The sequence below is a fragment of the Drosophila ananassae genome, assembly GCF_017639315.1.
Source record: "Drosophila ananassae strain 14024-0371.13 chromosome 4 unlocalized genomic scaffold, ASM1763931v2 tig00000240, whole genome shotgun sequence".
Classification (NCBI taxonomy): Eukaryota; Metazoa; Arthropoda; class Insecta; order Diptera; family Drosophilidae; genus Drosophila; species Drosophila ananassae.
The window spans coordinates 418172-430520 of NW_025319046.1; the positions used below are offsets into that span (position 1 = coordinate 418172).

General features: G+C 37.0%; 1 protein-coding gene and 1 non-coding gene across 2 annotated transcripts; one reads left to right on the forward strand and one right to left on the reverse strand.

Annotated features, from left to right (window-relative positions):
* Window positions 1–3527: 3527 nt before the first annotated feature.
* Trnal-cag lies at window positions 3528–3612 on the reverse strand. The gene has a single exon. It is a non-coding gene; the product is annotated as a tRNA-Leu (tRNA).
* A 1720-nt stretch (window positions 3613–5332) lies between these two features.
* Window positions 5333–6885, forward strand: LOC123258010 (cysteine desulfurase IscS-like). The gene has a single exon (XM_044717936.1). It carries the CDS (start codon window positions 5380–5382, stop codon window positions 6625–6627), a length of 1248 nt encoding a protein of 415 aa, XP_044573871.1. The 5' UTR covers window positions 5333–5379; the 3' UTR covers window positions 6628–6885.
* The last annotated feature ends 5464 nt before the right edge of the window (window positions 6886–12349 follow it).

The window sequence follows — 12349 nt, forward strand, 5'->3', positions numbered from 1 at the left end:
CGCTTTCATGCTAAGTCAGAATCAAATTATATTCAATAATGTCAAGCTAGAAGATGTAGAACCACTCAGTGAAGAGAATTTTTCTCAGTTTTTACTTTCCGTATTTGAGAAAATTAGAGAGAAAAAATTAGCTAATGAGGAGAATCTCAAGAATGGTAAAATAAAAGAAGTAGTAGATGACTGTGTAGCTGATATACGCGGTACAGAAGCTAAAGATTCATCCATAAAGTTTGTATTGGAAATGCTGCTGCTGCTAATTGGAGGGATCAAAATAGACCCGAAAAATATTTCTGGCTCCTTTATGGATGGGATGAAAGAAAAAATACCATTCTTAGGTAAAGATAAAAAAGAAGAGGATGAACCACCACTCAGTGATGAAGAGATGGTAACAACGTTCTTAAGCAAGATCTTTTTTCCTGTCCTTCTTTCCACTATTCCAATGTTAATTTTTGGTCCTACTACACTCGGAGTAGTTCTTACTGCTATCGGCACAATATTTGCCATAAAAGGAGGAGTGGAGGTTCTTTTTTCAAATGACAAAAAAGGTACTTTGTATAACCCTCATTCACGGGATGAAAAGGAAAGAAAAGAATGGGGTAATGAAATTAGCGATGGCATCAATAAAATTTTAGGAACCCCAGTCGAGAAGGCTAAAGGGAGTGAGCAACCCATTTCTGTTTCTGAACAAATTTCCCAAGGAAAAGAAAAGAAGAGATGAAGAGATGGTAACAACGTTCTTAAGCAAGATCTTTTTTCCTGTCCTTCTTTCCACTATTCCAATGTTAATTTTTGGTCCTACTACACTCGGAGTAGTTCTTACTGCTATCGGCACAATATTTGCCATAAAAGGAGGAGTGGAGGTTCTTTTTTCAAATGACAAAAAAGGTACTTTGTATAACCCTCATTCACGGGATGAAAAGGAAAGAAAAGAATGGGGTAATGAAATTAGCGATGGCATCAATAAAATTTTAGGAACCCCAGTCGAGAAGGCTAAAGGGAGTGAGCAACCCATTTCTGTTTCTGAACAAATTTCCCAAGGAAAAGAAAAGAGTGAACAACAACCTGTTCCTGAGCAAATTTCCCAGAGAAACAACAGGGAAAACGAAAAGAGTGAGCAGCGCGATCAATCTTGGACAGGAAAGGAAAACAAACGAAGGGAAGAACCACAGAGCAGCAAAGGTAAGACTACTCAGGTTTGCTAAAAGTGAATTGTGTAAGAGATCTGCTATTATTCTATAGCACATACAACAGGAGTATGGTCAGACGGATTTTCTAGCTTACGCAATCTATCATCTATGTAGCATGTTTCCAATTTATCTACAGCTTGTGGTGATAACAGCATATAATCTATTCGCATTCCTTGATTATTTCTGAGTGAATTGCCTTGATAATGCCACCAAGTGAATTGTTGCAAATTTGGGTGAGATATTCTAAACGCATCTTTAAACCCAAGATTCAAGATCGCTCTTAACTTCTCACGTTCTCTTATATGAAAGCACACTTGGCCATTCAATAAGTTTGAATCAAAGACATCAATTTCATCCGGTGCAACATTATAATCGCCAGCTATAATAGTTAACTCTTCATTCTTTAACAAAGTGCTCATCCTTTCATATAGATTATCAAAAAACTTGAGTTTATATTCAAATGCTTGAGAGTCCGGGCTTTGACCGTTTGGAACGTATACACTTCCCACCCTTACCTTCTGATTATTGTGCTTTATTATGCACTCTATATAACGCGCTTCTTGATAACCTTCTACAATGTCAATTTTAAACTTTTCCAGTATTGGATATTTAGATAAAACACAAACGCCATTTCTTGCAACTTGTCCATAGATAGCATATTCATATCCTAACTTTTCTATCTCTGCATAAGGAAATTGCTCTTCCGTACATTTTATCTCTTGCAGCAAAACTATATCTATCTGACTATCAACTATAAAACTACAAAGTTGATTAACTCTTTTACGTATGGAGTTTACGTTCCAAGTTGCAATCTTTAGCATCAGCAATCCTTATTAATTATATCAATTAAACTCTCCCCAGTAGGCAACCTCGATGTTATAATTTTTTTCCACTTGATTAACTTTAAACTATCAGCAATGTTTTTACTAATGGTATATGCAACTGTATTATTCATCACATGAGATAGCCCACTTTTTAGAACTAATGAACAAAATACCCTTGCTGTCTGTGAGGAAAAAAAAGCAACGCTATCAATTTTACCATCCAACAGTAAATTTTTACACCTATTAGTTAGACTCCTTTTAATGATTGTTTTATAGAGTACAACTTCTCTTACGTTAAAATCTTCTTCAGATAATCTCTTTTTGAGGTCACATGATACTTCTTGTCCCCTTATATACAAGAACTTTATTGCGTTTGAATAATGAGCTTTTATGAATGATATCAGACCATCAACGTTGCTGTCTGCTGAGATTATATCAGAAAATCCCAAATTTTTTGCAGCCTGCATGGTTGAATTACCAACTGTAATAATCGGAAAGTCATCCTCTTTGCATATTTGACTAAAAGCCTTTACACTGTTTTTACTTGTAGATATCACAACGTCAAATTCGTACGCAGATATATCAGGATTTAAGTACTTTATTGTGAATACTGGTTCTATATAAACTTTGTATCCATACTTTCTCAATATATTTCTTGTATTGAACGAATCCAATAAAGGCCTCGTTAATAAAATAGACTTCATTCTGATTTATTTTACTACCAGTAAAATAGTACCCTTTATACACAAATTACTGAATAAAAACTTTTATTTTGATAGCTTGAGCAATTATTCAAGTAATTGATGTGGAAGTAGGAGTACTAAGAGCTCCTACCCCAATAAGCCCACAATTTCTGCTTACACTTTTTTGACGCTAATTACATCGAACTCTTTTGAATGGCTTCCTTCAGTGGAATTATATAGCTAATATTCCTGTATAAGTTAATACTTAAGCTTGTACTCTTGCAGTATTTGAAGAGAGATTCTCAAGGGCGTTTTTTGTCTGTGGTTCACTAATCATAGTTTGAACGATATTAGCTGCCATAATAACACAGCCTAGAATAAAAAAAGGCGTAGAAACAAAATAAATAACAGAAGACTCAAAAAGCGACATAGATGCAATACCTCCTATTAGAAATGAAGCACTGGATGCTATATCAAGATAGATCTTTGTTAACTTTTTTTGTCCTGGAGTGTTTTTTATGCCAGATTTCTTATTAAGATTCTGTTGTCGGGAATGATCATTTAGTGACCATATATTTAAAGCAAACGAAAGTGCACTGAATATAGTGCCGGCAATACTAAAATACAGACTTAAGACAGGAATATTCAAGACCAATGCCGCTATGTATCCAATGAAAGAGATAGTAGATAGTGTAGTAACTAAGCGTTTCGAGTAAGTTCGTACCTTCTTTCTGTAGGCTAACTTATCTTTTTCACCATACATAGCATAAATATTACCTAATATGTTATATTATAACATTAATTAATTCAATAAGCAATATGGAAGCTAAGAGTGCCCGAGAGAAGACTTGAACTTCCACAACTTAAAAAGTTACTAGCACCTGAAGCTAGCGCGTCTACCAATTCCGCCACCCGGGCTTTTTATAGTTTACTATGTTAAAGTTAAATAATATACTTAAACAATTTTTAGTTCAAAGGTAATGCCAAATCTAGATCAAATATTTTTTGCTCAAAACAATGTTAATATTAATAACGTATATAAAATAGTCAATAACGCTTTGAGCAATAGCGATGGTGGTGAGCTGTTTCTAGAATTTTGCCAGTCGGAGTCCCTGGTTTTTGAGGATAACATATTAAAACACATGGACTTGAATACTAGAAGGGGATTTGGTTTAAGGTCTTTTTGTGAAGATAGTACATCTTTCGTTTGTTCTTCTGAGATCAGCGAAAAAGAAATTAGTAATGCTGCTTCTATGGTAAAAAGCTCAGTGTCTTTAAACAAGACAAATTCAATAAATTTAAACGAAGAGACAAAAAGCCTATATTCGAGGATTAACCCTATAAATGAAATGGATCTGAATTCAAAGATTAAGCTACTCAATGAGGTTAATGAGTATGTAAGGTCCAAAAATAACTGCGTGAAGCAAGTAAAAATAACTCTAAGTGGAGAATGGCAAGTTGTACAAATAATAAAGGGTGATCACAGATTAAGCGATATCAGGCCTCTGGTACGTTTTAATGTGCTAGTCATTGTAGAAAAAGATGGCCGTACCGAAAGAGGTTCTGCAGGGCATGGTGGAAGGGACTCTTATAGTAAGTTTATTTCTGAGAAAAAGTGGAAAGAAGTTGCAAACCAAGCGTTAGAACAAGCACTGGTAAATCTTGAAGCAATTCCAACTCCAGCCGGAGAAATGACAGTCGTTTTAGGTCCAGGCTGGCCAGGAATATTGTTACACGAAGCCGTGGGTCATGGACTTGAGGGCGACTTCAATCGCAAAAAAGTCTCAGCATTTTCAAATTCTGTGGGTAAACAAGTAGCAGCTAGTGACATCACAGTAGTTGATGACGGAACTCTGCCCAATTTGCGCGGCTCTATCAGCGTAGACGATGAAGGCACTCCACCCAGTTATAATATATTGATAGAGGATGGGATCCTAAAAGGATACATGCAGGATCATATGAACGCTAAACTCATGGGTGTAAGCCCAACTGGTAATGGTAGAAGAGACAGTTATAAAGAAGTTATTATGCCGCGCATGACAAACACCTATATGTTGCCCGGAAAGTATACACCGAAGGAAATAATATCTAGCGTAAAGAAAGGTCTATATGCAGTAAATTTCGGTGGTGGGCAGGTTGATATAACGTCAGGAAAATTTGTTTTTTCATCTTCGGAAGCTTACCTAATAGAAAATGGCAAAATTACACAGCCAGTAAAAGGAGCAACACTAATTGGTGACGGTCCAACAGTGTTGAAAAAAGTATCTATGGTTGGTAATGACTTAAAGTTAGATCCTGGTGTTGGCACATGCTCGAAAGATGGACAAAATGTGCCCGTTGGAGTTGGTCAGCCGACACTCAAAGTCGACGCAATAACTGTTGGTGGAACTGAGATATAGATAAGGGCTAAAACGGATTCCAGCGCACGGCGCACAGCTGTACAAACATTATGATTTGGAAGCAATTGCCACCAATAGGGTGTCATCCCAGTGTCTGGGCACTGCCTTTGTGTTTGAGGCAAAACTGGCTATAACATTTAACACACTGCTTTCGCAAATAAATGTTCGTACAGTTATGTGTCAGCTACTTGGATGACACTTTTGTACTTGATGCAAGATTATATCTTGAAAAAATTAAGTTTTAATGCTATAAAATAATTGTAAATTTTGTCTCCGTGGTAGCTTTATGAATGTTGAAAGTAAAAAAATACACGATGCTAAAATAAAATTACCAATATTTCTTGATTATCAATCTACTACTAAAGTAGATCCCCGTGTTTTAGAGGTGATGATACCTTACTTTGGTGAGTTCAGCAATGCACACTCTCGCAGCCATTCATTTGGTTGGACTGCTGAAGAAGCAGTGGAAAAAGCAAGGAAACACATCGCTGATCTGGTGAACGCAGATAGCAAAGAAATTATCTTTACCTCAGGTGCAACTGAGTCAAATAATACGGCAATCAAGGGTGTTGCTCACTTTTATAAAAATAAAGGAAATCATATAATAACTGTCTGCACGGAGCATAAGTGTGTTCTGGATTCTTGTCGGCATCTGGAAAATGAAGGCTTTAAAGTTACATATTTGCCTGTTAAGCAAAACGGAATTATAGATTTATCAAAGCTTGAGGAAGCAATTACTGATCAAACAATCCTGGTTTCAGTGATGATGGTAAATAATGAAATCGGAGTAATTCAGCCTGTCAAAGAAATTGGTGTAATATGTAGAAAGCATAATATATTTTTCCACACAAATGCAGCTCAAAGCTTTGGAAAAGTTCCAATTGATGTTAATGAGATGTGCATTGATCTTATGAGTCTCTCTAGCCACAAAATTTATGGACCTATGGGAATAGGCGCATTATATGTACGTAGAAAGAATCCTCGTGTTAGGCTGATACCACTAATTAGTGGTGGTGGACAGGAAAGAGGCATGCGTTCTGGAACAGTTCCAACACCTCTTGCAGTTGGTTTTGGTGAAGCGGCACGTATTGCTAGAGAAGAAATGAAAAAAGAAACAACTAGAGTGGAAGAATTAAGGGATATTTTGTATAACAAGATAAAAGAAGCGTTTCCTGATATCGTTTTAAATGGTGATTATGAAAATAGAATTCCTGGCAACCTAAACTTGAGCTTTCCCTATATTGAGGGTGAGTCTCTCATCATGGCAATCAAGGATTTAGCAGTAAGTTCTGGTTCTGCGTGCACGTCTGCGTCTCTTGAGCCTTCCTATGTAGTACGGTCGCTAAATAATGGCCATGACCTTGAGCATTCATCAATTAGATTTGGCCTAGGCCGATTTACAACTAAAGAAGAAGTTTTGTATGCAGCAGATCTTGTTGCTAAAAATGTTGGCCGACTGAGAGAAATGAGCCCACTTTGGGAGATGGTACAAGAAGGAGTAGATTTGAACACCGTGAAATGGGACTCTCATTAAATGTATCCGTTCCAACTGCAAATGCACTTTGAAATTACTCTGTACCGTTCACACTTAATTCTTCAATCTCACTAATAGAAAGGCCAGTAAACTTGACAATAGTGTTGACATCAACATTATTAGCCAGCATTGCTTTTGCGACTTCAATTTTCCCTTCCTCTTTACCGATTTTGATGCCTCTTTCTTCGCCAATTTGGATGCCTTTTTCAGTAGCAAGGTCAAGTCTGTATTCAAGAATGGCTTCTTCTTTCCGTAGATCCATTATTCTTTCTTCATAAGCTACTAAATCTTTTTCATTCCAGCTAAACCTGTCTAATTCATCGTAGGCTAACTTTATTATTGGTGCTTTTTCTGCTATTTTCCTTAAGTCTTCTTCCGTAGTTTCATCTGCATATTTGAAGAAAAATAACCAACGATCCACTATGCTTTCTAGCTGTTCTTCCTTATTCTTAGGAAATTTAGGTAGTTCAATAAATACAAATTGAAAATCTTTTAAGTCATGCTCATTGGTTTTCTCATCTCTTATAGTGTGGCTGGATATATAATCAAGCTTATCAGGAAATAAATTACAATTAGAGATAGCAATAAAGAAAACCTTCTTTAAATCAATGTACTTACCAGATTTATCAGCTTGCCTTGAGTAAGCCTTAGCAGCATATAATTGAGCTCGTTTTTCGAAGCCTTTATCGCGAGTAAGCTGGTCAGGTAAGGAAGCAGTATTACTACTACCCCCTCCCTTAGAAACGCAGCATGCAGGTTTCCCCACACTACGCTTGAGCCCCTTATCTAAGTTCTTCTTTTCTAGAACCGGCTTGTCCTTCATGATTCCTCAGGAAACATCATTCTTAATGGTGACACCAACAGTAGAGAACCTTCTCTTGAGAAAGAGCTTGCTAACATTCTTGTTCGTTTCACTCTCTCATCAAAATACTTTTTCCATTTTAAGTCAAGGGGATTTGCATCCGCTCTGATTTTAACATGTCGTCTGATAGGTATATCAATCAGCTTAAGCAGTCTTAAATACCGTATCTCTTTTGGTTTGTTCTTGCATATGGGTGCAGCAAAGACCCATTGGCGTTGACCCATTACTTTGAAGTAACGATTCTTTATCCAACGTAATCCTTTACGAGGATGTCTTTTCTTTGCCCATTTCCATAAACTATGCCAAATTTCATTGTCGATCTTTCTAAACGCTTTTTTAGCACACACATGGTGATAGTAATTTCCCCATCCTCTCAGTAGAGAGTTGAGTGACTTAATTACTATAGCCTGAGTGTTCTCTATATTTGCTTTTATCAATGTACGTGCTTTATTAAGAAGTCTTTTAATACTTTCTTTCGAAGGTTTAATAATTAACTTCTTATTATATCTACGTACATTACAACCAAGAAAGTCAAACCCTGTTGTGATAGATGTAATCTTTGTCTTCTCTTCTGAAAGAATTAAACCTCGCTCATGAAGAAAAGATGATACTAAAGGCTTAACTTCATTTTCCAGTACTTCATGTGTGAAACCTGAAATAATAAAGTCGTCTGCGTATCTGATTACGTTCACTCCACTTCTGATTTTGTTTCTTCTTCTACTGCCGAGTTTACCAAATCGACTTTCCAATAACTTTTCAAGTCCGTTTAAGGCTAAATTGGCTAGTATTGGAGAAATTATACCACCTTGCGGGGTACCTGCAGTTGTGGGATACAGAGTTTTCGATTCTAGGAAGCCAGCTTTTAACCAACTATGCAGAATTTTCTTCTCCATAGGAATATGCTTCATAAGCCATTCATGATTAATGTTGTCAAAGCATCCTTTGATATCACCTTCAAGTATCCATTGTAGTTGATTACGACTTGCCAGTAACAAATGACAAGCTACTGTAGCATCTGCACAGGATCTTTTAGGCCTAAAGCCATAGGAGTGACGATCACTGATTGTTTCAGCTATCGGTTCCAGAGCAAACAGATATAATGCTTGCATGGCTCTATCTTTTATCGATGGTATTCCAAGAGGTCTTCTTTTGCCATTAGATTTACTGATATAAATCCGTTTTAGCGGAGAAGGTTTATATCCTCTTTGCTTTAACTGCTTTATTCCTTGAAATTTAGCATTGCAAGTTGACCATAATTGACGATCTACACCCGCTGTGTTTTTTCCTTGGTTTTCAGTTACTCTCTTAACAGCCAAAGCTTTTCCGCTAAAAGAGCGTGTGAGAAGATGTTGTAAAGCTTTTACCTTACCCCATCTTCCTTTTTGGACAGCCTTAACAATACGTCTTTGTAGCCTCACAATAACTTTCTGGCATTTCTTCCATGGCAACTGCTTCCATGCTTCAAAGCTTTCGGTAGATGCACTTACAGGTTTACTTGTAATCATCTGCTTTCCTACCTTAAGTGGTTAACAAAGTTTCTTGTCACGAGGGACCAAACGGAAGTCTGCTCGTTTTCACGCGAATTAATGTTACAAATTCTATCCATTTCGTTACAAAATGGCATTCGCTTTCTCCATTCTCCTTTACCTGCACTTCCATCAGCATTCCTTGCGGTTTGCTTGCCATGTAGGCGAAAATACAGGCTTACCCTGTTCCTTCTGTCATACAACAGTGGGTTAGGTGACTTCTCTATACCGGTGGAGTTATTATTTGCGTACATCTAGAAATGAGAAATGTAACTTATCCACATTACCTTTTTGGTTAGAGCTTATCAGCATCTTTAGCTCCTTCATAATTACGATACTTTGAAGTTTCACTTACGTTCACCATACCACTAGCCTAGCTCTCCAACCACATGATGCTTGTAGTTTATGCTCCTCTCACGATTGAGCATCTTCTTTTTCAAGAGGAGGTTCATTGTCCGCATCGCTTGGCACCAACCGGTTGCCCGATTCGCACTGATGCGTAGACTCAGATGGCAAAACATCTGGTTTAATAAGTTTTAGAATCCTTTCAGTTTCTTTCTGGAGGAATTCCTCTCCTTTTAAACAATATGACCGAAGACTTTCAGGTCGCACCATTTCAATCACATACCTGGCCCCACTAGAATCCCTGCAAAGAACATCAACTATACTTTGTTTATCAGATGCAATTTCAGGATCCATTATAGTACTGAGGAATTCCACTTCTTGTATAGTATTTATCTCAGTAAACCCTAAAATATCATTCAAAAAATGTATGAGAATATTCTTATTTTTTTCAGTGCCAAATATTTTTTTGAAGGTCAAATCCAGCTTAGGGTCGAGAAACTTAGATAAAGCCATAGCCAAAGTGCTTAAAAATATTAATAATTATACACTATTATTAACAATTATTCAACCATATTTTTGAAGATAGCTATGCCGCCGCGAACCGTCATACCGCCGCGGTATCTCTAGATCCCGCTAACAAGCAGCGGGATGACGAATTACTTAACCGTCATACCACCGCGAACCGTCATACCGCCGCGGTATCTCGGCATAGATTCCGCTAATTAGTAGCGGAATGACGATTGTGTATCGTGTTTTGCTAAAAATCACAGAATGCAGTCTGGTTACATTACTCTAGCTATACGCAACAACTTTACTTTCAACAATTTTGTGAGCAATAATACGACTTTCACAATCAATATTTATTATATCAGATAGTGAATTAATATCGGTATAACTACCAAAACTTTCCATTGTTGATTCCACTACCTCTACTATTTCCAAAAAGCCGATTCGTGACTTCAAAAATTCATTAACAGCTATTTCATTTGCAGCATTGAGCACAATACTGTTTGTTTGTGGAGTAGAAGAGTTTAACACTTCCATGCTAAGCTTTAGCACAGGGAAATGCTTATGGTCTGGCTCTTGAAAGGTCAATTTTCCTTGCTTTGTTAAATCTAATTTATAATTTAAAACTAATCTTTCTGGCCAAGATAGAGCATATGAAATAGGAATTGCCATGTCAGTTTCTGCAAGCACAGCAAAGTTGAACCCATCCTTATAAGTTACAATTCCATGTACTATTGACTCAGGATGCACTACTGCTTCAATTTTATCCGGGCTGATGTTAAACAAGTTATGTGCTTCTATTATCTCTAGTGCCTTATTCATCATTGTTGCGCTATCAACCGAGATTTTCTTTCCCATATTCCAAGTGGGGTGACTAAGCGCCTGATCTACCATGATATTTCTTAATTGCTCAAGGCTATAATTTAAGAATGGTCCACCAGAAGCAGTAAGTATGATCTTTTCTACGCATTTGTCGTCATTTTGCAAAATTTGAAAAATTGCATTGTGCTCAGAGTCAATAGGGATTATTTGTACATTTTTTTCTTTAGCTTTTTTGAGTAATAACTTTCCACCGCAAACAATGCTTTCTTTGTTTGCCAATGCAATGACTTTGGTACCGCTTTCTATAACCTCCATAACTGGCCCAAGGCCTGCAATGCCAACTATTGCAACAACTGAGAGATCAACAGGTATAGCAGCAACATTTGTAGCACCAATTGCTATTTTTACATCTGTACCAAGTAGACTTTCTTTCAAATCTTTGTAAAGTCTTTCATCGGAGATAGCAACATATTTTGCATTCAGCAGTTTTGCTTGGTGTGCCAGTAGAGCAAAGTTCGAATGGGCACTTAGTGCTTCCACTTGGTATTCTTCTTTTCTCTTTGAGAGCAAATCTACAGTCTTTTTTCCAACACTTCCTGTTGACCCTAAAACTGAAACCTTTTTCACTAAGACAAACTCATAACAATAGCAACTTTTCTTGCGAACCCAACTATTCAATAGTTTTTAAGCGTTTAACCAAGTTCATGCCCGTGGTCATCGCCAACAGATGGTGAAGGACCAGGTGAAAAAGATTGACCATGGTGATCACCTGCATCATGCATGTCTTGCAAACCATCAGCATTATGAGCTATTTCGTTATTGGCATGAGGGTAATCATCTGAGTGATGTCCATCATCACCATGAGCCATATCCATTCCTTCTGATGGCATATCTTCCCCACCTCCACCTGAAAAATATTCTGCAAGGCCTTCAAGAAATTTTATGCCAAACATATTACCTGACTTTCCAAACAATGTTACTAAACTACTGCCACTCACCAAACCTTCAAACACGTTACTATAAGCAGCAATTGCTCCTTCATGAAAGTTGAACAACCATTTCATTCCATCGACAACTGTTGAAACAGAGTCACTATGACCAAGACCAAAACCACTTTTCTCACCAGCAGCCTCTTGGTGTTGCTGCTGCGCTTGCCATTCTGCAATGTTTGGACCTTGAGCTTCACTCATAAATTTTTACTCTCAACCTTAAGCTATTATTTTATCACAAATATTGCAAAATATCAATAGAGCTTTTGAATATAGCTAATACAAACAATTTCTGTCATCCTATATATAGCTAAACTGACTTACGACAATTTGAAAAACTATCATTTTCCAGATGACAGATTTTAACAAAAGCGTTGCGGTAAAGCATCAAGGCGCCGAATGCCAAAAGTTTTAAAATAAATCCTGCCTAGCAGCTTATTTGCTCAGTTAAAGAACTCCCAATTATATTTGTCTTGCATAAATCAAGAAGAGATGGTGGTGTTTGTTTTGTGTTATGGTTTACAGAGATATCTTTAAATGTATCACAAATTGTTTGTGTTATGTTTTGTGTAAGACTTACTCTTTCTCCAATTACGTTTGCAATATGAATACTGTCCTCTATCAATTTTGCTAGTAAAGACAGATCATCTGAATTTGTTATTCCTTTTTTT